We start from the raw sequence: 26,576 nt of genomic DNA, 5'->3' as shown, positions 1-26,576 counted from the left end.
AAACTAAATTTTGAACGTATTGCTTATCGTAGCTGCGCTAAATTGGTGTTTCAGCCGTAAAACCGGCGGCCATTTTGGGCGCCATATTTGATTTTAGGGTCTCTGGAGGGCCGCAGCGAAAAATGGACCTCATTTTCGGACTCTACGACCCCGAAAACCTAATAATTGATACCTCACTATGCACTTGGACCCGTATAGGCAAATTAGTACCCCTGAGTGGTATTTTTGGCCGCCATCTTGGATTTGGAGCCCTCCTTTGGGTCGGGGGTGTTTTTAAATGTGATATTCGGATTCCTCGTGTCATTTTACATAGGAATCGACATCTGACTCGACGCTATCCGCAAAATTTAAAACTTTCACCATGGCGGCGGCCATCTTGGACGCCATCTTGAATTCTGGGCGTCGGTTCAATTTTTGAACTTGACACCATCGAAATTCTGATTCTAGACATCCTAAAGAAGAGAATGACATATCACAACAATTTTACCCACGAAGCTGCACACGGGACCTCTTATTTGTACATGTGGTTGGTATCTTGCTCTCTTGGTCAAAATTAAAATTCCTGAAAGAACTGCGAGGTGGCAACACGGGAATTGCCCAGCTTTGGCCTCCAAAGCTCGTTCCTCCTTTTCTTCTCAGGAACCCCCTCACCCCTCGTCTCCGTGGCGCTTCGCTTCCCCATTTGCCTGCACGAGTGATTTCGCGTTTTCCACGCGTTTGAACGCGAAGAAAGCTGCCCCCTCCGCTTTGGTGTTCGCTGTTTGTACGGCTTGTGCTTTTCTCCAGGCCCGCAGCGCTCGTAATGTCTTCATCTCGATAATTATTGTTTCGCGCCTTCCGCGTCTTTTTATTCTACTTCTTCGTTTCTTTTTCCAAACTCCTACTTTCCGTGCCCGGCTCCCGTCTTCTTTCTCTCGGGCCCAAGTCCAGTTAGTTATAGGCATTAATGTAACCCAGATTAGAGGGCACCAATTTCTGATGTTGTTTTATGATTTGTGTCTCTGTTTGTGGTTTGTGAGAATCTCACATCTTCCCCGTTATGAAAGGGGGGGGGGGAGGTTTACTTATTTTGCCGACTGGGAAGAATTAAGTTGCTCCGCGCACTTATAATTCATCATGTTCAAAGGCGTTGAGAATTTCTGTGCTTCGATTCGAATATCGGTGCGGGTTAGTTTATTAACGGTTTATATAAGATTGTGTAAAAGAAATGCAGCATTGACTTACCAAGAATTCCATCTATAGAGTGGTTTTTTCTTAGGTCACCATCTTCTTTCCTGCTACCACTTCGGATAAGCCTGCTAATGGAGCTTACCGAAGGTGCTGTTGTTTTGTCGCAAACTCCATCCTGCTGGGAGCAAAAAAATAAACAACCTTAAACGAGGGTCCTTCATAATTATGCTAAATTAAATAAAATTAAAGCGGCTTATACATACACATTAAATAAAATATATGTATAATCCTCGAAATGTATGACTCATAATGTGCGCCTAGTAATAGTAAGCTTTTACAAAGTAAAAGAAGAGGCAAAGGAAAGAGACTTAGGAGGTAGAAGATGAAAAAAGCAGACAAGAGGAAGAAAAATAACGCACTCAGGGATAGAAAATTAGAAGATTCTAAGAAGAAGAGGAAAAATAAAAAGAAGGTATAAGAGGAAATCCGAATAGTGGTAGCATGATGATACGGTTACTTAGAAATCACGTAGAGAAAGAAAGTTTTTTACCAAACAGGAAAAGATTACAGTAACGCCGTGTCAGTTTGCCTTCAATTTTAATTTAGGCAATATGAGCTCCCATGTGTTCGAATAGTGGTATCGTTGTGAAATAGCAGGCTCGATGGAAACTTACTCAAAGAGCAGTCTTTTATCATACCTGAAGAGGTTACTATTAACACCGTAAGAGTTCGCCTTCAATATTTAGTGTTGGCAATACGAGCTCCCACGTGGTCGAATAGTGGTATCATCTCTCATAAAATAATGAGACGGCCTCTGGTCTCAATTGGTTGTAGACTCGATAAATTTTTTTCATCCGCATCAATCTATTCAAGTTGTTAAAGTTATGACTAATCTCGAATAAAGGCCGAGTTTGGGTTCAAGCGCATTTACCGTTTACCAATAAACCGTCCCAGGAACGTGAGTGCTCACCTTACGTTGTTTTCAAGAAACTGTTTTTTATTTATTTCCCGTCCGAGAAGAATATGAAGAAAAGGAAGGTAAGAAATTCGTAATTTCATCGCACTGTGATACGTTAAAACTCCATGAATACACGGAAAAAATAGGGTAGTACACAACCAGCAGCTGCATGGTTATGTCAACTACCCTATTTTTTTCCGTGTAAGCATGCGTCATTATAATCTTTTAGCGCTACCGCTTTTGCGTATGTTTGGAGACTTAAACGCTTAAGTAGAAGAGTTCTACTCACGATTATAGACAATAAGAGCATAAAAACACCGTGACCGGTACCATAGTGCGAACTTGGTAAGGAATTTGTCTTTTCTATTCGATCTTTCTCTTCTTTCAACTCCCACGAGAAACCCCCCTCTCCCCGTCCCCTATTTGTTTCCCGAGTAGCACGGTGTAACTAAAATATTAAAATAATTTCGTTTTTAATTTCCTTCGTAGTTTGTGTTTTTTTCTATGGTCAATCATTTCAATCCTCCTAAAGGATTTATTTTCACCGTCATGCGGCTGAATTTTACTCGAAATTCTTAAAAATTGTCCTTACTAACAAAAAGTAAAATACGTCAGGAAATCAGCAACGTCGCACAGTGGATTGAGTCAATAGGAGAGGTCGGACAAAATTTGGAAACTTTAAACGATTTAAACTCCGTTTGTATAAAACTTTGAGGTTCTAGAAGTGGTTTCATTGATTTCCTCGTAAAATTTTCTACCGGAGGCACATCTTAAAATTTAAAATGCGACGAGATAGTTGCAATATCAAAGTTCGCAGTTTTAATCGGAAATTTTATGTCCGACCTCTCTAATTGACTACATGATATTATTGTGCGTCGTGAGGCAAGATACACGTCTCTGCAGTCTCACTGTCAATGTGCAGTTTCCTGGCATAATAAATTGATCAAGGATTTGCAGGAACACATACGCACATTTATGAGTTTTTCCCGGATCTCCCAGCTGTAAAGTCCCGGGTTCTGCTTTTTGTATTCCTCGATCCTCTTCTCGACGTCGGGGGTGGCGACCCGGGGTTTGCTGCCCCCGATGACCCCCGGGCGGATGCTCCCCGTTTCTTGGTACCTGTTGAGGATCTTGGAGACGCAGCCGTGGGAGACGCGCAGTTGCCGCGAGATCACGCACGGGCGGACCCCCTCGCCGGCCATCGCCACGATCTTGAGTCGCATGTGGTACGGCAGCGGTCGCCCGTTTATGAAAATCCCTCCGAGCTGGTTCACCCGGCCTTGCCCTGAAACAAAAAGAAAATAATCATTTCAATCGAGGCCGTCAATATTCTCACTTTAACGAAACAACAGAGAAACAAGTGGGAAAGCTCCAACACACATTATTCTGCCGTGCTAAGGAAAAACGCCGTATGGGCCCTCAGGCGTTGCCAAATTTCCCCTGGCAAATCACTAATTTTGAGGTAAATTGCTGAATTTTTGTCTACCCGTTTCTCAGATAATTTTGTTTGTAATTTGGACGTATTTCTACCAATAGACTATGTGGAGGTGAGAAATATGGGTGTGCTGTGGAAGCTGCTAAAAGCAATGTAAAAGTGTGCGTGATTCCTTTGAAGAATTGGAAAACGGATATTGCATTCTATCAACGACCTATGTGCCAACTGAATGCGGAACTCATGAGCCGGGCATGGCAAGAGAGCCTGTGGACAGGGCTCATGAGTTAAACGGAGACGGCGGGGACGGTGTTTTTCCCTGGTACGGCTCCGCTGCCGCCGACGTCACTGGCGCTTTATTATTTTCATTCACTCTTACGCAAAGAGAACTAACGAGCACACCCCATATTTCTCACTTGCACATAGGTCTGTTTGGTAGAAATTCGTCCATTTGATCTAAAACTTCTGAAAATTTCAAGGAAAAATATTCATAATTTTCCTCCAAAATAAACGTTTTATCGAAGGAAATTTGGCAACTCTCGCATGTTCATACGGCGTTCTTCCTTAGCACGGCAGTATTAGAGAGGCGCTCAGCAAGTACGATACACAAAGCACAAGGGCAGGATTGAAAGGAAAAGACGCGGCTCAAAAGCTGCATTTCTAATGGTAACGGTAACGCAACAGCTGTGTCATAAGGAGGCGAGTTTTAACAGGTTCAGGAAAAGTCATTACCGGTGGCAAAAAGTTCGGATGAAAAGAACTCGATTCCTGGACATTTTGGACATAATAATAAAATAACAATAAACTTCCCGGAAAAGAAAATTTTGGGAATGTTATTTATTTCATCCGCTAACTTATATTTATCAACGTTAAAGGGGGTATTGTTAGCTAGTAAAAAGAAAATTCTGAGAATCTCATCGGCCATGTTTTGTTGATCGCCGTGTTTGCAGTTTTTGAGTCCCCAAATACAGTGGCAACCCTGTTAATGAATTTTCTCTCTTTCGTCCCATTTCATCCCTATCCTTTGGATGGAGAGTATGACTACTGGATAAAGAAAGAGGTGGACTCTCAGGATAGCGTCAAATTTGAAAGCTTTTCTCAGTTTGTTTCAAGAGGAAACCAGTGGCACCTGGCACAATCTTGTTGTTCGCGAAGTTTTTTATAAGAATTAGTTCTTAAATCGCAAATCCCTAGGCTGACACATGCGAGAGCTTTTTTCCTAAACACATTTTGGTTACCAATTATCATTTTGCGAATCTGAGCGTTGACTTTCCAAAATTACTTTTACTGTAGGTACATACTGGGGAGATAGCAGAGTCTCTGGATTGTGTTCTGCTCCTTTGGAAACATGCACGACCACTTATTAGCAGTGAATGAGAGACCCAGTGAGTTACTGGTAATTACAATGATAACCTGCCGTCCACCGAGACACACCCCATCACACACGATCCCTGTAATTTGTGTCAAGAGGAGGGTTCCCTCTCGTGAATCTCAGGAACATGCACCTTCAAGACTTTTGTGTGATAATTTTGTTTCGTGGCGAAATGCGCACGTGGTGGAATTTAGCAAACGGTGGGTTGGATGAAACGGTCAAGTGCAAGAGTGTAACCTCTATTTTTCCATTATTTTCCATGTCGTTATGAAGAGATGGTTGCAAGTTTTGGCCCAGTCGACTAAGAGAGGCATTGCATTCAAACAAGAGGACTTTATTGTAAGATTTTAGATCAGATTTTTAAACCGTGACTTCAGATATATTTGAAACATTCAAGAAAAGTCTTACGAATGTGCAGTTGGACACACAGGAAATCAATGAAGTTTCAATAAACATTTTAAAATTCAGGCTTTTCGGAAAACTCACAGAAACCTATTTTCATAAAATTCATTGACTCTTCTTCTATGTCCACACGAAAAAAGAAATGGAACAAATGGTAGAATTATTTACTGAATTCCCGGCTGTTGGAGTAATAATGGTAATCATGCGTCCAGGACACGTGACTAAATGAGTGGTTGGAACCACCAGATTCCTAGTACTAGCCCCCAATTAGTCTGAAATATTCTGGAATATCTGTTAATTTTACGATTGTTACATTCATAAGCATTTTCTAAAGACTTCATCACTGTTAGAACAAAATCGAACCAAGTAAATATGGGAACTGGATCAAATATTTTCTAAACCTTGGAGGTCGTGTAAATCGCTATCAGACAGTTCCACTCAATTGTGATGAAACAAAACACAGATCGGTTTCAGTATAAGTAACGTGCTTGAACCTCAGAGAGTAATTTTAAGTAAACGCAAGAACTATGAGAATAAAAACCTCTAAAATAAAATTGCTGCTCTAATACCGACGTTTCCCTCACGAAAAACCGTAACTTCATTTCAATGTTGCGAAATTTCCTCTTGCAAATTGCATTTTTACCAGGAAAATCTTGGGCATTTCTGAGTTACAATTTCATTAATTTTTCTCTGATCGCGCCAAAATCAGACGAAATTTGGACACAAATTTTACTTGTTTATTCTTGGAAAAAATTGAATTGTTTGAGCTAATTTTGCAACCTTAGAATAAGTTAACATTCCCTCGTCGGGGAAACGACGAAACGAGGGATTTTTGGGTGCAAAGACCCACAACGGAGTGGATGAAAATACCAGCTCAAGTCCACTGACACGGAAGCGTTATACGAAATTAACCTTACAAATGGAGTTGATCCTCCTCCAGGCACAACCAGAGCCCACTTGAGCGTAAAAGGTTTTGTGCTACGAGGTATGGCTAGAAACTGGTGAGTGTTGGGTTTGTGTGATTTTTATCCATCATTTAACACATTCGTTGGCACAATGGCGCATGTCAACAAGAGATTACGTAGGACTGAATAGCTGATGAAGTCTAATTTTTATTGGATTGCATCTCGGTGGCAGCTTTGTGGGTGGGCCCATCCATCAACAGACACTCTCAGATCTCATTCGCATACTTTCTTTCTGCGTTGCAAACAAAGTGAGAGACGGAAGAAATTTGTGAGTAAAACCGGAAAAAGAACGGAGACCGAGGATAGTTGGACGTATTTCTGCCAGACGGAACTATGCGTATTAAGACATGAGCCCTGAGACCCATTAGAATGTATGCCTAACAGAGCTCACGTCATAATGCACATAGTTCCGTTTGGCAGAAATACGTCCAATTAGATTATCATGTGCAACAGTTTATCATAATGTATTGCTGTAAAAACGATTAGTCCTTGCGCCGATTAATAAGAAAAGTAGCTTTAAAACTTGCATAAGTTGAATGAATGTAGGTATTACTTATAAATAACGAATATTTAATTTATTGTATATCTAATGGAAAAACTGATGTATAATGAAACATTTAATTAAAAATAGTTTGACAATATTGCCATGAAAGATGAAGAAATGTCAATACAGTTTTCATTTCTCATCTCCTTTCAACACTCATGAGAAATGCTTGTTAATTTTGTTCACCGAAGAGCAGTTTCTTAAGTTGACAATATTTGGCGTTTGGATCATTTTTAGGTGTGGTTATAAAGCATATTTCGGGGGCTCGAATAGCTGAATCCTAAAATATTTAAATGTCCTTTATATCCTTGGAAACTGATTAAAGAGGCGTCACTTAAAAAAGTGCATATCTATAAGTGAATACGAGTGTTGTGTAATTTCACTGATTAGCCAATATTGAAAATTATGACATCATTGTGTTTTATTGAATATTGGCAATTAAAGTATTACGCAAGTTAGATTGAGACTCAAAATTCCAAGCGCAAGCATTTCTTCTAATCTATTTAAAATAATGGTAAAATTTAGAGGGAAAACTAAATGATTATCAAATGATTGATCACCTCATTTTATCGGCAGCCTTTTATTCAATCTTTTCTTTCACTTAAACAGAGGCTATGTTGACCGTATTGAGAAATCAAGCGATGCAACTGTTTACGAGGATAATCGCTTTTACGTGCTCTCGATCTCAATAGAACAAAAGACAGGAGCGGTCCATGGAAATGAAGCGTTAACTGTCTATACATTCCTTTGCCTTTTTTCCTGACCTGGCGTTGAAGTCTCCAAAATCGGCCTCGAGAGCGTGGCGATTCATCAATCTATTGGGACCGTTTTCGTGCTGACACGCGTATTGTCTCATCGATAATACGTTTGATTGCCCGTTTGTTCCCCGTGGCATTGTTTTTGCCTAATTTATGATACCGTAAAGAGAACAACAGACCAACAACAACAAACTCAATTGTCCCCGTGAGATATTTCGAGCCAGATACTCCTACCGACAATTTTCCTCGGAAAAAGCGGGCGCGATTCTGTTGCATTAAAAGGTGGATGTCAGTAGCTGCTGCCCGTTTTGAAACGCTTGTAAAATGATGCGCCTCTCTCTCACTTGAAGGGATCTCTTTCTTAAGAAACTGGGATCGTTAAACCGTGTTTTCTCCTTTTCCTTTGAAGTCTACAGAAAGGAAAGAAAAAAAATCCGTCTAAAATAAAATTTTGGTGTTCTTTGTCATGAGGACGAGAGTGAATCCCATAATTTTAGATGATCAGCAGTTGTTATATAAATCATTTTTCCAACACTACTTACGTTAGGTATTTAATCTGTTTAAATGAGTTGATACACAGCACTACGATCGAAATCTAACGCATTGCGATGAGAATCTGATGAATTTACCTGTCTTGAGAAAATCATCAATCCCTCCTTCTAAATTCCCAAAATATTGCGAGGCCATATCACCGATGATGTCATGGTGTTCCCGATGAGTATACGTCTGCCCCTTTACATCTCGATGCAGGCCGTTTGGAAAAGTTATGTACTTCCGCAACGGCTGCAAACGACTCTTAAGTCTTACAACAATTGATTGCAAAACGTAAATAAACCCACGCATAAAACTGTCAATTCGGATTGCGTGAACAATGAGTATCCTCTTCATGAGGAGCGGCAGATTAAAGGTTGCAGGTCACATGTTTATGTTCTGTGCAGTTTGATTTATTATTCAACTTTCGGTTTTGCAAGCGCATTGCATATGTCACGTACAGGGCTGTAAAGAGGGAAATTCTTAATGTTTGAAGACGTACCCAGAGAACTTTGACATGACCAACACCTCTTATGCTGATTTTTTTTTAAGAATACATGTGTAAAAATCCTATCCTTGCTGAGCCTTGTTGCTTTATAAACTCGATCGTCAGTATCGTAATTCCATTCAATATGTAAGCTCGGATTGAGAAGGAAATAAAATAAATATATCCGCTTCTGCATCATCCACGTGTAACCTTTTAATTATAGATTTAATACAAAATAGGATGAATGAGAAAAAAGTCAATTAATTTATGGTTTTTGGATGATATAAAGATTATTTAGGGTGAATTTATGCCATTCATACATTAGAGACAAAACAGTTAAATGGAACAATTTATGCAGTCAGTAACAGTTAGATGATACTGTAGGGATGATTTTCACTTCCATGTGCGGGCGGAAGATTTTGTATGATTCTGTTATGTGTGTCCAATAATTTAGTATAAATTATATCGTGAGAGGGGGCATTCATGCGCGTCACATTGGTACGATTTTAAAGCTTCTACATTGGTTGCATGTTAAACGGGTGTGAAATTTGTGCAGAATTTGTTTCATGATATTTCTCTCTCCCTTTTAAGTCAGAGAGAAAACTAGCCCTGTGATTTGTGAGCCTTCCTAGGGTCACTTGTTATATTACTCAAAATTTTTTTATCTTCGGTGGCATTTACAGGGAGGCATTGTATGCACACATCATCTACGTATTGTCCGTTGAAAATATTTCTCTCTTAGGTAAGTAACCACTGACTCTATTGAAGAAAGTCTGCTATCAATGGCACCCTTGTATAGCGCGGGTGGTAAATTAGCGATACAACTCAGCATTAATGACGGTGGCAAATCCTCCGAACCACGTGACATTTCGCCCCTAAGAGTCTTCAACGTTCATTACCGGAAAGCTGTAGACATTAGCGCCGAAGGCTATGGTTTGCGGCACAACCTCCAAACTTTGATGCAGTCTGGGGGTGGCGGGGAGGGGAGGGGGAGCTCGCGAAGTTCTCTGAATACACCACGATGGATGTCAATATTTACCGCTTCAGTACGTACCATGATAGCCAGAAAATCGAATGTTATGATTCAAACAGTGCTCACATTTCCCGAAACTAATACCAAATTCCGGAACTTTTGAGCTTTTCCTGAATTTTTCCCGGAACTTTTGAAATTTTTGAAATGTTCCGGATCTTTTGCATTTTCCGGAACTTTCTAGGAACTTTTGAAAAAATCCAAAAGGGATCCTGGAACTTTTGACGGTCATGGAATGGGAGAAATCGGGACAAAAAATTCCAAGCCCGGAACTTTTGAGGACATGGAACGGGCACTGGATTCAAAGTCGGCCAGTAAAAAATTTACTGGAATGACTCAAAATTTACTTGCGTAATTCTCAAGTTTGCGTTTAAATGTATATATAATATTACACGGGATCTTCGTCACAAATCAACGGGAAATAAAAAAGGAACTGAAAAATTTGGATATATTTAATTAATACTTAATATATTTTGATTACCGATTTTTTCATTTTATTCAACATCGGCGAGCCCCCCTTTCATTTATCCTTTCTGTCCAAAAAACAATATTTTCCTTATCACACATTGATAAGGAACAATATCGATATAATATTTAAAGACAAATTTAATAGCTGCGAAAACCAACCTTGAAATTGATGATAGGTGGGGAAGTAAGTTGTCATGTTATAAGTTGAAACTGGCATTTACCGAACTTATCACTTGACCGGCGCCCAACAAGATATCAGTCCAAAACACACACTTACGCACTTTCTTAGTCACACGCGCGTTAAAGCACCTTCACCATCACACGCAAGTAATCCAAATCCGTGAACCGAGAGGCGAAAACCGCGAGAGAGAGGGGCGGGGGGGAAAAATCAGAAAAATCGGTAGGAAACGCGATGCGTGTTGAAAAACTCGTGAGAACGCGTGCGTGGGACGGAGTCCAGAGGAAAGCACCTGTTCACAAACCGAGGGTGATAAAGAACTAAAGAAACTCGGATATGCGGACACGGGGTCCGAGCCCCAGCTCCGCCCCCTTGGTCCGCAGCTCGCGGGTCCACGCTGATTGGTCCGCGACACGGCGAGGCGGTCCGTCGTCTCATTGAGCAATTGGATGGCATCGCAGAGGAAGGGACCCCGGTTCGTGGGGTCTCCCAGTCAGTTCAACTCCCCTTGGAGATTCAATGTAAAGTTCCACCGAAGAGCGAACCCCACGTACTTGGCTCCTCTTTGCGCCGTCCCGTTCAATTACTGTCTAATAAACGACAAACAGTATTCACCATCACGTGGCCGCGCGATGGATGCTCATTGTGGATGCGGGCTCTGTTTATTATGTTTATTGTCGGCTTGATTTTTTTATAGGCGCATAAATAAATAGTGAGCATGTCACGGGCCCCACTCACGCATGTGGGTATGTCGGTGTTTCATGTGGCCTTACCGCAGCTTTGCCGTGGGGAGGTAGAACGCCGCATGAGCTTTCAGGCGTTGCCATATTTCCTCCGATAAAAAACGAATTTACTGGGAAAAATCCGAATACTTTCCCTCCGATTTTTCGGACAATTTGTTCACAACTTTATCTAAAATATTCGAAAACTTCGAGGATAAATCTGCATAACTTTCAAAGAAAATAAGTACTTTGTCGGGGGAAATTTGGCAACAGCAGAATGCTCATACGACGTTCTTCCAAGGCGCGGCAGAGCTGAGAATCATTGAAAAACCACGTAACTCGGATGTACAGTTGTACTTTGACCAGTTGTTTTTACTGTCATCTCGGCGGTGCCGCGCTGCGTCGGCCCTCCTTCGGTACGTCGAATAGCACTGAACCAACTTCTCAGTTAGGAATTATTAGTTTATTAAAGTATCACACGTAATCGATCTTTTTGAACTTCCAGAGATCGACATGCGAACCTCACCCTAGGCCAAAATAAGTTCGTATGCGCCGGAGGGCGCCGTGCTATTAATCAATTTATTTTGTAACCCCGACGGAGTTTGGAACGCCAGCTTGCCGTTCTTGATGCCCCGACACAATTGTTTCGAATGCTATGAAAATTTGTATTGAAATAATCTCCTTGAATCTATTAAAAATTACGGCAAACGGCGATAAATTCAATTGAATTGGTTTATACTTCTTTCTTAAGTTTTTTAACAATAGCAAGTAACAAAGAATTACGGAAACGAAAAAAATTCAGGCACCTACTAAGACGAAGGGTCCGTCGCCGTATTACCTAAATGCATTTTGAGCCGCGACGTTTTGACGGGCTCTTGTAGGGAGCCCTCTCACAAATTTTTCAGAAAATAACGGAGAAAACCTGAAATAAGTTATAAAAAAATCAATTGTATTTGGAATTATTAGTTTTTTAAAGTGAAATGCTTAGGTACGTAAAACTGTGATCGAACAACAGAAGACTCCAAAATCGAGTTACGGATAAGAAAATGCTCAAGAAGTAATTTCAGTTATAAGGACTAAGGAGTCATCTACAAATGGCGTCAGGTGTACTTATCGGGATGGAGGGTTTAGTGCTGCCCGAAAAACTCCCCTTGAAAGAGAGGCGGGCTGAGAAGAGGGGACCTGATAGGCGGAGGGAAGGGTAGAAAAATCAGGAAAAGCGCGCCTGACGACATTCATGGGCGGTCTCTGAGTGTTGTCAGCTTTCGAGGACTTGTTCAGGAAGGAGCAGGATGTTGGTCGCCTGTGAATATTACACGCGCGGTTATGGGATTATTAATGATCGGAGGCTCATACACACCGTAGACGCGCATAAGGCGTGACATTGGATTCGACAATCCCGCCCGATGAATGGGAGGCAGATCGAGGTGGGGGCCCCCGGGCCCCGGGTCACTCAGATCACCGCTGTAAGCTGGGCCCTCGTAGGGGCAGTGAGTGACGGCGCCGTGGCTCCCAGCGGACCCTCAAAAATCTATCCATTACACTTTGCCCGTCGATTATGCTCGACGGATGGAAACACGCGCTGATCGCTATAGTCCACCGTCCGACTTATTCAGCAGTGATGCATCACCGCTCATGCCAGACTGTCTGTTAAATATTCTAATCCCTACGAGATCAAACTTAAGACGAGGATTTACGCGGAAAATTTGACCAAACAGCAAGAGAGTGCTAGTGGCGTAGCTAAGAAGTCTTTAAAGGGGGGGGGGGGAGTCCGTGACGGTAATTTACATTATTTTGTGTACGTTTAGATAATATTTTATGTCTGCCCTCAAAAGTAAAAAAATGTACAAATAACGAGGCAAAGGGGGGGGGTCTAGACCCGACCCCCCCCCCCCTTGTTTAGGCCACTGGAGTGGTGCCTCCCAAATCTGCTGTTAAAAAATTTGGGGATGCAAATCCAGGCTGCTGTACTGTCGTGCTGAGGGAAAACGTCGTGTGAGCCTTCAGCCGTTGGAAAATTTCCTTTGACAAATCACTGATTCTCAGAAAAATTTGTGAATATTTTTCTTTCAATTTCTTAGATATAATTTTGTTTATAATTCGCTCTAAAGAGTCTGAAAATTTCAAGGAAAAATATTCATGACTTTCCTCAAAAATAAACATTTAATCGGAGGAAAATCCGCAACTCTCGAATGTTCATACGGCGTTCTTCCTTAACACGTTGTAGGAATTTCGAAGGTCGCACGAGGGGTAGATTGGACTTAATTTTTTAAAAACTATTATTTCTTTGGGGGTATACGCAGCGCCCCGGAGGATGGGCCGCGTAGCGGCCAGGGGGCAGAGCCCCCTAGTTTGTTGAATTTGCAAATTTTTCTACGAAGAATAGCGCACCCAAGACCATCCTAACTTTCTCCGATCGAAGAAATTCTCGACTTTCAAGCGAAGACCGCGAGCCATTTGTTCGGTAGCCACCAGGGAGCCGATGTTAGAGCATGATGGATGGGTCACTCATCTTTTGTCACGTTCTCCCCGAAGACCTCAGAAATCCAACCGCAAGGCGCCCCGTCTTCATCGCTCGAAAAGTCAAATCAAAAATCGCTCCGTCAACCTCGAGTGCTACTTCAGCAGCATGATTACCCGAACAACAACAACAAATATTCGAGGTAATCCTGACAAGAGCTTCTTTTGCCGCGTTGCTATTATATTTCCTCCAGAAGGCTGATCATCGCAATCTCTACATTCCTCCTCAAATGCATTCAGCCTTACAAGAGGAAGCCTCAGCAGCTTGTATGTTTTCATTTGACTCGTTCTTTTATCACTGAGATCTGTAGCGGCCGAGTGACAAATACCTGCAGGAATGGCAGACGTTGCAGCTGAAGAAAAAAACAAACAAAAAATAATAGGAAATTTGAAATCCTAAGTAATTGTGTATCTGCTATTTGGACAAAAAGTAACCATGCACGAGTACATCGAGAGAGAATGTTTAACCATAAGAACATTGCAGTGCGATACTCCATATCGGCCGAACTATTCGGTCCATATAACTGTTCTTTTGATTATTGTAACCTGAGGGGAAACGCTGGCGCCGCGCCGGTTTGGGGCATAAATCAGTGTTTAATTTGGATGAGTGTAGCCTCTCAAATTAAACTTGATTTGGACTGCAATTAGGAACTATAAATTCTAGCCCGGTTTAAAAACAACGTATGTGCCATTAGTTTCCCTATGCACACAAGTGTTTTTTCAGATGAGCCAAAATTTATAGTTCCAAATTGCAAAATGCAGTCCATTTAGAAATAACGTTTTAAAGGGAATCAATCAATCGATTACTGGCCGAGTTCAATCGAAGATGAAACAGAGATTTCATTAATCAATCTACTTTCAGCCGGTTTCAGGTGCTCTAACTGAGGGTTCAGTCCGGGAGCATCGATGCGGGTGTTGACTGTTGAACTGCAAGGGTACGCAGGCCGATGACTTTTGAACCAAAACTCCGAAAACAACAATCACCAAAACTTTTAATTTGAAATGTTTGGACACTTTATCGAGTTGCGTGGTGGCAGGTTACTCAACTTATTTTTAGTATCATCGAGACCAAGAAGAATGTGTGCCAATCACCAAAACATTCGGCCTTCCCTCGGGTTTTTTTCATTTATGTGATGAAAATTGTGCCGTTTCATACTGTTTTTGTGAATGTTCAACAGTCAATACCCACAGCGATGCCCCCAGACTGAACTTCCAGTTTGAGCGTGAGCGTCTGGAACGGGCTTTTTCCTTTCTTACCGATTTTCTCAGACAAATATAAGTAAAGACCTAACTGTTAACAAACCTAAATACTTTACTCGGGTCCTGTAGACCCTCGTCCAATCGAGCCTGGTTAAATGGATAATTAGAAAATCAGACAAACGCGAGAGTCACTGTCCATCTTCACTTGCGCATTGTGATTACCGGAAGGGCCGCTGCATAGTGTCCAGGGAGAAGAATGCTTGAGGCTATCGATACGGTGTGACCAAAAGGGACCCCAGAGTCCGGACGTATGTGAAAACGGAAAGAATATAGGAATGAGCCCCGTTAGTGAGTGGGTGCTGAATGCTGAATGGCCTTATGATGAATTAGGAAGCGAGTCGCAACCACGAATATTCGGATACGTCCATTCTCACTCATCATCTAAGCGGGTCAGTCCTAAAGAGAAATAAGTCAATTTTCAGGTAAGCATGTTGCGACTATAAGCATTTAAACTTTCGGGGCTTTTCGCAGAAAGGGCTACAGTTTTTTTCTCCACAATACATGCAACATTCATGAAGTAATTTATCTCGCGTTTAGTCGGGAAATACCTCACTTGAAACCATTTGCATTTTTTGTGAATGTTTCATGCCATATCTTCACTAGAGTTTTCAAAAAAATGACTTTCGATCTTTGAACATGGCACGCGTTGTTATGACCCAAGTCAAACTATAGTAACCAGTTGAAAACGCCTTCAGTTTCGCGCGATACTTCACCGCGCACACCAGAGTTAAAATATTTGTATCATTAATATCCGCGCAGAATCCACCACTTTTCAAACAATCATGAAGTATATTGCCTCGCACTTAGTCTGGAAAACTTTCATGGAAATTATTAAATGTAACTGTGCGTCTTTTTTCTCCCCGATTTATTTTTCTTCTACCTCAGTGAGTTAAATGACACTAAAACAACTTAAGATCAACGTTAATTTGAAGTTTAGAAAAACTAAACCCTTTCCTCACTAGTTTCTAATTTGTGGTATTTTTACATATTCCCTTCCTTAATAAATTTTATATAGACCTCTTTGATACGAAATGAGGTGAAGGTTCGAAAAGCTTTAAACAGAGGAGGATACATTTACATTGACTATTAAAGTTGACGATCAAAAAAGAATGCACATACTCTTAGAATTTTTTCTCTCTAAAAGAAAAAAATGATAAAAAAAGACCCGACGAAAGTTTCAATTGAACTGCAAATGCTTCCCATATAAAGATTTTTTAAAGATTACATAAGGTATTATTGGAAAAATAGTCAATATTTTTTCTCACTTCAACATTACAAGGGATAGGAATAAAAGAAGAAGAAAAAGAAAATATTCTCGAACAGTTATCATTTAATTGCGTACAATAATACTTACTTTTTTTCCTCAGGACTCACCACATCCTGAGATGTATAGGTTTTTTTCTTGCAGTCATTTTCAAGGGGCATTACTGGGAATAGTATGAAAGATTTTTTTGAAGATATAGATCGCATCATGGATGGATCTAAGGTGGTGGAGATTGTCGCCCATTCCGTTTTTTCAAGAAGGAAGGAAAGCATACGCGGATCCCCTGTTCGCCCAAAAAATAGTAGGAATAAAAAGGAATCGAAGAAAGACAGAAGGAACGGATAAAAGAAAAAGGAGGGACGCTTAGCTTTTGTAATTATTCATAACGAAATTAACTCAAACTGCATATTAGTTGCTTTGAAATTTTGAACATTTTCTGGGGTAGCCCCTCGGACCCCCCTTACGCACTCCTGTTCAAAGTGCCTGCGGGCTGATTATTGGAATTGACAGACAAACCGATAGAAAAAGAAGACATAGAGAGTAAGGAGCGATCCTAGTGGTTGAAACGGGTGGACTAACTGTCAGGTCTCTCGTGGGTACCCTTAGTTAGTCTATTACCTACCTCCTTCGTCCATTGCAACCACCCGCTTCCACCGATAGGATCCTTCCATATCCCCTTTGTCTTCTTCGTCTATAGCTTTGTCTATCACTTTCAATAATTGACCCACTGGATCCGCCTATGAAGGTAAGGACAGCATGATAGGAGGGAAAGTCAGGCAATTGATGTGGATTGTTCAAAGTGGCTAGACCTGCAGATGGACGAGGATTGGCGTTCTTGTCAAATTGACAACTGCGAATGACATGAGTGTATCCCACAGACCACAGCTCGGTGACTTTCTCACCTTTCTGATTCGGGACAGGGAAGAAACGGCCTGGGTGGCAGGGGCGGGAGAGGGCGCCCTTTATGACGGGATCAACGTGAACGGGAACGGACGGGCGCGGCGCGCGGGCGATCTCCGCTCGCGGCCCGGGCAACATAAACAGATCCACGGGCTTTGTGCGGCCGGGGAGAGTGCACAATGGAGACAAGTGGCGAACGGCGACAAAAAGGGGCCTCACACCTTCCTGACTTTGAAGTCGAAGCCGCGCCGTTGTGTGGCCTTTGTCACCGCGCGGCCTCCTGCGCTCATTACACTCACACAGGGACCGCCCGGGCCCCGAACACCCATTTACAATGCAAATCGCTCGTTTACAAAAACATCTCTTTTCCTCCTATTCATGAATGGGCACCTAAGTGCCCTGCTCCGAACGACGGCGACGCGACAACCCCCTCCATCCACCGGCGCAGCTCGCTTGTCCACCAATCGAGAGAGCCTTCCTCTCCTTCATCACCTCCATTGTTTTCCGTCCCCCACCAAGAATGCGCTCGGGTCCCTGCTTTTAAAGTTTAACATTTCCCGTACTCCACATCTTTCTTTCCGCTTTCCAAGATGCATTTCTAGGTTCTTTACGTTTATGTTTCATACACTGAAAAAAAATTCTCGGCGTTTTTACCAAGGTCCGTTGGTACCTTTACCATCTCACTTTTATTACCAATTATTGGTAATTTTACCAAGACAGACTGGTAAGCTAACCTAAAAACCGGTATTTTTACTGATTTTTCAGGTAAAAATACCACTTTTATTCCCGGGAACTTTGCCATTTTATCTCGGTAATTCTACCACAGTCGATAAAAAATATTGGCGTTTTTACCAAGGTCCAGTAATATCACCGAGAAAGTTCAATAATTTTATCGAGATTTCTAAAATTGGTATTGGTAAAATTAATTGGTAAAATTACCAATTCCATAAATGGTAATTATGCATTTTGGTACGTGGCATTTTTCGTGATCGTTGACAAATGTATCACTGAGTTGAAAAGTTCGTATTTTCGGTGCGATCAAGATAAGAAATGCCGTTTTATGGACAAAAATGTAGAGACTTGCCGACCCTTTCCACCGAGTTGCGTACGGCACACACGGTTCAAAAGTCACGACAGTTAAATTTTAAAATGTCTCGAAACAATCAATTTTTGAGAAGAGGTTTTCTTTCACTATGAGCGCATCATCTAGCTAAAACGAGACTACAAAGAAAATGTGACTGGAAACCTCCTGCGTAACGTATCTAAAGCTCGTTTTAGTTAGACGATCAGCTCGGTGTAAAAACATCCTGCTATGATGAAAAACACAACAATTGTGACTGAAATACGCCTTCAAGCCTATGTTTAGGCAACCTTTTAGTACGTTACAAAATTCGTCTCGCGAAAAATGGTTATTTTCCTAGAGAGACTCCATAAACTGCCCTTAAAATATTGGGGGTTCCAAAACGGTCTTTATCGCTATCCCTCTTGTCGTATAGGAAAGACCAATATGTGGTGACTATCTTCCTAAGACCCGGAGATTTCACATTTTTATAGTGCCTCAGCCTCAAGTCCATTTTAACTTATCGAATTTTTACTTTTCACACTGTCAAAAATCGTAAAAAAAGAGAGAAAAAGGAAAAAGAAAAAAAATTGATCCGCTTTTTGCAGCATAAAATAGAGCATTACAACTCACCTCTAAGTCATTTAATGCAGCGCTCTGGCAACTCAAATTAGAACTTAAATTGATGAATCGATATGCCAACTGGTCTACGGCAATGTACTTAAATATACGGCAAGACATCTTGCCTTGGGGACTAAGGAGATTATACTATTTCCTACCAATTACCGCAGAAAATTCTTAAATCCGTCAAGCGGTTATCTCCAGCTAGAGCAAATCATCGATTTTTATGTAACCTTTTCGTTCAAAATTAGCGCAGCGTTACCTGATTTCTATGAAACAATAATGCTTCGCACATGATATATACATATGAAGGTTGGTCGATGCTGTTGATTTCCAAGCAAAAATATTCCAAAATTCATCCAACTGTTCTCTCGCAGAGCCAAAAGCCGGGGTTTTAAACTTAAACGAGAAACTCCCAATTGTGTTTAATTTGGAAGAAAAATTGTGTTTTGGGGCAAATAATTCTTGCTTGATTTGTTCTATCGACATCCGGAGAGAAATTCGAATTTCATTCAGTTGTTTTCTCAATAGAACCAAAAAACCGGTTTTTGGATACCCCGTTAAACACCGTTATGACACTTTTTTCACTTTAAAACTAACAAGTTGCTACACCTCATGATAAAAATAAAATGAAATAGACTATTTTATTCACTTGCTACGATACCAAATTTTGTTTTACAGAGAAAATGGCCGAGCCAAACAGAACAGAATGGGAAAATCCAGACCCTAAAATCGAATGGCTATTTCCGAGAGTATAGCAAATTTTTAAATGAGGAACTCAAAGATTGCATATTTGAAATAGCATAATTCAGAATTCAAAATAATAGCCAGTTTCGCTGATATAACAAATCTTAAGGGATATGAAGTCTTCTAAAGTGAGAGAACTTCCTATCGGAATTTGGATGATCGCTGCACCTTGCTCCTAAAATATTTTGAGATTCGCCGGTAGGGTTTCGACAAATGATTCATGGATGAAGATTATCGATCGTATTTCTGTCGACTGTCTGAGACGGTTGTTATGCATTCAGGCTGTCCCTAGATCGGTCCCTAAGGAGCACTCCTGGTTAGGATTGATGTGTCCCATTTTTCATTCATGCAAAATAAGATGAATTGAGACGTCCAGCCCTAGCGCCCCAAACATTGACCGACTTCAGACGCTCGGCGGAAAACTGTTCATCAAGGTTTTGTATCAATCTCATTCAGTAATATTTTGCAGGACGAATGATGAATAATGTGTGAGGATCTAAGATCTGATCAGGTTATAGCTAGAGTAAGCTGTTTTGGCTATGTCAAGTTTAATATTTCCGTCAGAGGTGAAGGAGAGATTAATATTTTCAGACCACTACCACAGTTTGCATTTTCAAATGATATCTTTGGAATGCTCTTAAAATATTTTGAAAATGCAAGCATATTCGATTTTGACTCATCCAAATGGAGTTAGTTCAATGATTCAAATGAATTTGACAGAAATCCTGTAAAAAAGGTAATCTTTTCTCTTCTCTACTCTCCAGTTATCACTCCAATACCTAGAGAGAAAAGGAAATCGAGAGGGAAAAGTTATCGAAAAGCTCTATCACTATAAGCGGAACGGATCTGAAGTTTTGGAAGATTTATGATTAGCTTTTAAAAAATTCAATGTGATATACTTAATAACATGAAAAGATTTTGCAATTTTTTCCTTTGGAAATTGTATCCTTTCAGTATATGACTTTGAGACTATGTCCAAATGATTTGGAGGAATATGATACATTTATTATTCTATAAATTGTATAGGGATTATCAGATAATAATGAATAAACCCATACCAAGACTGGAATAGCACGAATAACTCTGACAATACGTAACTTAATTTATTTTGGTTGTTTCAACTGTAATTGTTCTTTTTGTTGCTTCCGAAATATATTAAAAGTATATCACAAGTATTTAAGAAAAACGTTTTGCAGACGCTTTTTTCTAATTTGTTCAAATTTAGGGTTCACGTGGAAATTGAGATATACGCCCTTACGTCAGAGGGGCAACATTTTATGAGGATCTTTCCGACCAAACAGCATATACTCATGTTAACGTCGATAAGATGATACAGCTCTGTTTTTTTCTCTACAGGCGTCCAACAGGATTCTTTTGTGTATTTTTGTACTTGTGTACTTGTGTACTTGTGTAATTTAAATTTATGAAAATTACGAAGAAAATTTGGGATGAATTGCGGAATAGGGGTTTTATTTCGCCGCAAGTTAAGCTGCTGTTTATAAAGACGCGCATCTTAAAAATATTGACACGACGACATTAGTATAGTTCGTGTTTGGTCGGAACGATCCTAATATATCCTTCGCAACAATCGCCTTCACTTATTCGTTGAGCGCCAGCTACACGCGGCACATCTAAGTAACTTCAATTGCATAGTCCAATCTTGAAGGAGCTTCCCTCTGCACAAAAATTCTGACGATCACAGGTTGATAATTCATTCTCATTTTGAAGTACTTTTCTGAGAGCTGAGTTACACATTATTATACCCAAATTAATGAACTCTGCATCATTAAATAGAATTGAACGCTGCCATGTAAGCCTTGCTCTATGAAGATTGAAAGTTTTCGATAGGTTTTTATATGGTTTTATGAGTATTATTAGGTTATTTATTCATGGCAGATTGATAGACGTCAGCGTCGCCAGAGAGCGCTGTGACAGCGACTCATGTGTATGTATAGATTGATAGATCAGAATCCAAGGACATTCGTGCAAGATTTACGGTATACATTTCGTCGTTTAGATTGTAGGTAAAACATTTTTTAATTTTATTTTCATTTCTGCTGGTTCAGGTTTTTCCTTTATTTTGATTATTTTCTTTATTTTTATTTATCTTGTGTTTCAATTCTTCACCTAGTTCACAATTTTGTATCATATTATTAAAGAAATATTCTTTGTATATATTTTTGTTTACCTTTTTCATCTAAAATTGGGAACCTAATCATACTTATGCCTTCTATATTTTCTTGGTTCACATGATCAGGTTTAATGAAACCTCCATTTATGACGTAAACAAAAATTGGACCAATCATCATTTATCGCAATTCAATGTGCCTGTTTGTAATTTATTTCAAATGCAGGTCTTCAAGAAAGTTGATTGACGCCTCCGCAGCATACAACATTAAGAAAGTAGAGGCCATTCCGCTTTGAGATTTTTACCGACCTTCCTTTTTTATGTTTGACATGAGTGTGCTCACCTCTAACTATCATAAAGCGGCCAATTTTACTTTCACCTTCGAAATTTTCAACTGAATCTTGTCTTCAAAAACAACGGAACGTGCCAAGTCAAGCGTTATAGGATCCTACGTGTCACATTCACCTATTTCGACTTAAGCGTCATGCAAATAAAAGTACAATACGCAAGCTGTACCGTGCAATCTAGAAGCATCGCATGCAAATTGGACGCAGACACGCGCTCCATATCAAAATTGCTTAACCAGTTCATTAGCTCTATTCCGGGTTCCTTGTTTCCGACAGCTCTTCGCTCATGAAAGTATATTTCATTCCTTGCCATTACACTTATCATGAGGAAGGACTTAATAAAATCCCCAATGAAAGTTGGTAAATATTATTATATTTTTACAGTATTTTTGTGTATGGTTTGTGAAAATGAAGTTTACAAAGGCATTGGATAGCTAGCGAAAATACTTATTGGAAACGGCTTTGGGTGGAAATTATTTCAGTTGCAGTTTCTTGATGGCAACTTTACTGGGTTGAAACTTATTGTGAGCCTCACGAACAGCAGCAGCGAAGCATCCATTGAAAATCTGAACACAGGGGCGAAGTGTAGGGATTTGGACATTGGAGATCATTAACACACGAGATGCTCCAGCTGTATGGATCTGTAAAGAGAAAGAGGAATTAAACGTATTTGCCGGTCTTTTCTCAGAGAAAACGCGGATAAAATGACTGATATAATCATTAAGAGATTTACTCTCGTAGAGAGAAAGCGATTACGCTCTCTCCTTTTTTTTTCTCATATCACAGTCCTTGACTTCTTAAGAGGTAAACTAAACCAAGTTTACGGCTGGGGTGAAAAATTTCCAAAAAATTATAAATGGTACCTCAAAATTTACCACTAGGAAGATAAAAAAATTTAAAATGGAGAATCACTAACTCTCTATTTTTTTAGAATAATTTTTGCGGACCATTTCCTCGTACATTCAGGGGCGTAGCTAGGAAATTTCTCTGGGGGGGGGGGGCATGGGACCACCTCTCGTGGTGAAGAGAGCGGGGGGGTGAGAAATGGAGGATCCTGTTTTTCTGGGGGGGGGGACACGAGATTTCTGGGGGGGCGTGCCCCCCCAGGACCCCCCTAGCTACGCCCATGCGTGCATTTTGAGGGGGGTCTCCAATAACCCCTGAGCCCGAGGTCCGTAAAAGAATTATGCTGCCTAGATTTTATACAATTGTTTTATTAATCAATATATGCCAAAATATCTCAAGATTTTGCCGAAAAAAGAGGAAGGAAAAAAGGAGATGCTTGCTAAGGAAATAAAGACATGAAATGAAGTATGTTTTGTCAATGTGTTAACAATACAGCTTCGACATATACGCTCTCCTAAGAGGCTAATAAGTTACATGCAATTGCCTTTCATAAAAGCATAGATGTTCAATATCCGTCCCATGGCACATTATTAAAAAAACCTCTTTTTACTTTCATGCTTCAATTTTTTAAAAAAACATTCAAGTGACTTTAAATCAATAGAGCACATGAAACTTAAATAGTAATGATAATGAGGTAGTGTACGTACTGAGCCAATTAGAGCAGCCACAGCAGGTTCCGTGAATTATGGCTGAGTCATCTTCGCATCGCCAGGGAGGACAAGGAGTGTTGCAACTCTGATATCGATTCCCGTAGCCCAAGAAACCTGAAACAGCTGAAATGAGATCTAAAATGACAAAAATAGCTACAATGTGGCCGAAAATATCAATTTGAGGAAAAGTGATCTTACATAATAATGGTGCAACCGTGAAGAATCTGCGCAAGTAATATTAAATGTACAGTATTGTATCAGGTTTCTAGGCTCCCTGGTAACACTTAGACATGAAGCACCAGGAAGAAAGTTTTAATATTAAATGGCGTATGATTTTCTCCACCTTGGATTAATGAAGTAGTGACAATTATACTAGCTGTCGCTGTTCCACTTAAAACGCGGATGAAACCACAGTGGGACAAACTACGGCATTTATCACCATAGTGAATGATGTCATTCACTGTGTTTTCAGAAGGTCGATAGCTCCGTTAATATTGGACATGGCGGCTTGAATGCTTGATGCTTGCACAATGCCCATACATATGGTGTTTCAGACCACCCCGACCGGGGAGTTCAATCCTAAAAGTTGGGGTTCCCGACTGAATTGTGATTCAATTTCATCAAACTTGAAAAATACGGAAACTTTCACTTTAATTAGATCCCTAAAAATCTAAAACTGGTCCACTCTAGGTTCCAAAATGATCTCTTAAAGGGGGAGAACTCAGAGACCATAAACAGGGCCGGATTTACTTACTTGCCGCCCATGGGCCGCCTGTATTATGCCGCCCCCTTCTCATTAGTTTTGAAACATCAATAAAAACCATCAAGTGAACGTGCCGGAGGGAGAGGGGTGCATAAGACGCGTTTACTCGTGTTGGACACATTTTTTGCAAAAGCCCTGTCAACCTGCTGTCAACACTACTAGCAAAAGTTCACGGAACTTGGCGCGAAAATCAAGTTCCGTAAACCAATCTCTGTGTGGACAAGGCCTTCCATTTTTATGAAATGAACGAAAAAATTATGAATTTAATCATTTTAACTTCCGTCGCTGCGACGCTGACCGCACTGTGTTTGGCGCAATGCGTGAAGTGTTTATTCTACAGTCTTATGTATGCGCTATGCGTTTCAAGCCGGCCGACCGCTGCTGCACGAACTGTGTTCGACGCAATGCGTGGAGTATTCATGCAGTCTTGTAGGCGCTATGCGTTTCACGCCGCCCGCTGCTGACCGCATTGTCTTTGACGCAATGTGTGAAGTATTCATGCAGTCTTGTAGGCGCTAATATGTGTTACATGCCGACCGCCGCGCCGCGCCGAGGGTTTCTCCTTTTCATCTCAGGTCCTCGTCATCACTGCTCTCTGCGCCCCGCTGTTCTAGGCCAAATTCCGTGTTCTCGGTTTTTCTCTTAGTCTTAACTCGACTAATTAAATGTGCTGTCTATTGTATCACAGAAAGACGACGAAATTAGCAATGTACTCTCAGGAAATTAGAGATTTTGTCACCTTTTCTCGTTTGTAATTTTTTTTACTGAATCCGATTTTTCTTTATACCTACATTTAAAAAAATTGCAAAATTTGCCGCCCCCTAAACTTGCCGCCATGGGCCGCGGCCCATGTGGCCATCCCCTAAATCTGGCCCTGACTAGAAAAATACAAGAATATGAGTGAATTTTTTGTGGTGACTAACTAAGTGATTAATCTGAAAACTTGGATGCCAATTACCTAGAAAATACAGACTTTACGATAGACCTAACAGAGTAGACCTAACATTCAATGCATTTATGGAGGAGAGGCAGAGGGATCATTATTCAGATAAACCTCAGATTCAGCCAAACTTTTAGTCACTATATAGAAACAAGAGAGTAATTACATCTGCTTGAATCACCCGCGGAAAAAAATAATCTTACACCGTTAAGCAGAATGGATCCGAATACAAAGGAAAGTTTAAAAAAAAAAGAAAAGAAAGAAAAAAGAAGAATGCAGTGCAATCGAACACATGTGCATGCAGTGTCTACATGTGCTATTGAAAACTCCTCTTGTACGTGGATAGGTCCTTGCTACTCACACTTAATGATGTAGTGTTCCTCATTTCATAAGTCCGGTCACATTTATCCTAACTTTAACGTCTACTCATTACAGAAGATCATACTAGAAGGTAACAAAATGACAGAGTTTAACAGATAAGCACCAAACCACATCAAGCTTAAAGGAGAAAAGAAAGTTTGAAGTTTTGTCACTTCCCTACGACTCATTGTTAAGGAAAAAGTTTAATGACTTTTTTTCATGTCTTCACAATATCTTTTAGATTTTGAAGGAAGAAAATTCACGACTAGTTAAATTTGAAATTACTGCTAACTCATATTGTTCTCTACAATGTGACTTGGTGCATCTCTGTTAAACTTCGTCCAAAACGGACTCACCCTCTAAAATTCTTGTTCCAATCGGGGCAAAGGCTTCCGGTTCAGGATCAGGATCAGCGAATGCGAGAACCGAATAAGTCAAAATAACTGCACTGATGACAGAACAACACTGAAGGCTCAACAGGGTCATGGTCACCGACCTACGGAGCGGACAGGGGCATGAAAAATCGGAAACCCGAACGCGCGAGGAAAATCGAGGCGTATCAAAAATGAAAACCGGGAACTTCGCCAAAAAGTTGCCCGAGAGTTGCGATCTAATGGCGGGAAACAAGATCGGCCGCGAGACTACCCATTAGTGAGCCTGATTATCTCAATCGAGCTGTAATTAATGCGTCTGGAGAGAAGCCCCGCCACGCTTGTGTGGGTGTAGATGTGTGTGACATCTTCGCGATATACGCTGCCGTGCTAAGGAAAAACGCCGTATAAGTCTTTAGGCGTTGCTAAATTTCCACCGGCAAATCACTAATTTTAAGGCAATGTTTTAACATTTTTCTGCCGATTTCTCAGATAATTTTGTTCGTAATTTGATCTGAAGTGATTGAAAATTTCGAGGAAACATATTTATACTTTCCCTCCAAAATTAACATTTTATCGAAGGAAATTTGGCAACTCTCGAATGTTCATGCGGCGTTCCTCTTTAGCACGGCAGTACGCGTCTAGTCAGGAATTGTTCGCTCACTCACTTTCTGCTGGCGAAATCTGCGAATTTTCAGGTGAGAGCGGAGAAGGGAGGTGAC

General features: G+C 40.7%; 2 protein-coding genes across 6 annotated transcripts in view; both read right to left on the bottom strand.

The window, feature by feature from the left end:
- LOC109043199 (protein gooseberry) overlaps positions 1 to 10,631 on the bottom strand; it is a 36,285-nt gene extending 25,654 nt beyond the window's left edge. The window contains exons 1-3 of one of the 2 annotated variants that reach the window (XM_019060329.2): positions 10,277 to 10,631; positions 3,100 to 3,413; positions 1,225 to 1,348 (exon numbers count right to left, since the gene is read on the bottom strand). In XM_019060329.2, the coding sequence (XP_018915874.1) occupies positions 1,225 to 1,348; positions 3,100 to 3,413; positions 10,277 to 10,334 (496 nt within the window). In that variant the 5' untranslated portion in view covers positions 10,335 to 10,631. The remainder of the gene's footprint in view (positions 1 to 1,224; positions 1,349 to 3,099; positions 3,414 to 10,276) is intronic. The other variant, XM_019060330.2, reaches the window with a different exon arrangement.
- An 11,586-nt stretch (positions 10,632 to 22,217) lies between these two features.
- On the bottom strand, positions 22,218 to 26,345 carry LOC109043167 (uncharacterized). Of its 4 annotated transcripts, none has more exons than XM_019060276.2 (3): positions 25,840 to 26,345; positions 23,418 to 23,534; positions 22,218 to 22,505 (listed from the first exon to the last, which is right to left on the bottom strand). In XM_019060276.2, exons 1-3 carry the CDS (start codon positions 25,967 to 25,969, stop codon positions 22,396 to 22,398), a joined length of 357 nt encoding a protein of 118 aa, XP_018915821.2. In that variant the 5' UTR covers positions 25,970 to 26,345; the 3' UTR covers positions 22,218 to 22,395. The 4 variants fall into 4 exon arrangements, with proteins under 4 accessions (XP_018915821.2, XP_018915820.2, XP_072159706.1 ...); XM_019060275.2 differs by having other exon boundaries at positions 23,418 to 23,543; positions 25,840 to 26,296; XM_072303605.1 differs by lacking the exon at positions 25,840 to 26,345 and adding an exon at positions 24,175 to 24,427.
- Positions 26,346 to 26,576: the final 231 nt, after the last annotated feature.

The sequence above is a fragment of the Bemisia tabaci genome, chromosome 1 (assembly GCF_918797505.1).
Source record: "Bemisia tabaci chromosome 1, PGI_BMITA_v3".
NCBI classification, from domain to species: Eukaryota; Metazoa; Arthropoda; class Insecta; order Hemiptera; family Aleyrodidae; genus Bemisia; species Bemisia tabaci.
The sequence above is the reverse complement of the archived record's forward strand: the minus strand, read 5'-3'. Positions and strand labels throughout refer to the sequence as shown.

Coding starts and splice junctions, on each gene's coding strand:
- LOC109043167 (XM_019060275.2), bottom strand. CDS start 25,969: ATGACCCTGTTGAGCCTTCAGTGTTGTTCTGTCATCAGTGCAGTTATT. Junction 23,544..25,839: donor TGGAACAAGAATTTTAGAGG/GTGAGTCCGTTT, acceptor ATCTCATTTCAG/CTGTTTCAGGTTTCTTGGGC. Junction 22,506..23,417: donor TGGCTGCTCTAATTGGCTCA/GTACGTACACTA, acceptor TTCTCTTTACAG/ATCCATACAGCTGGAGCATC.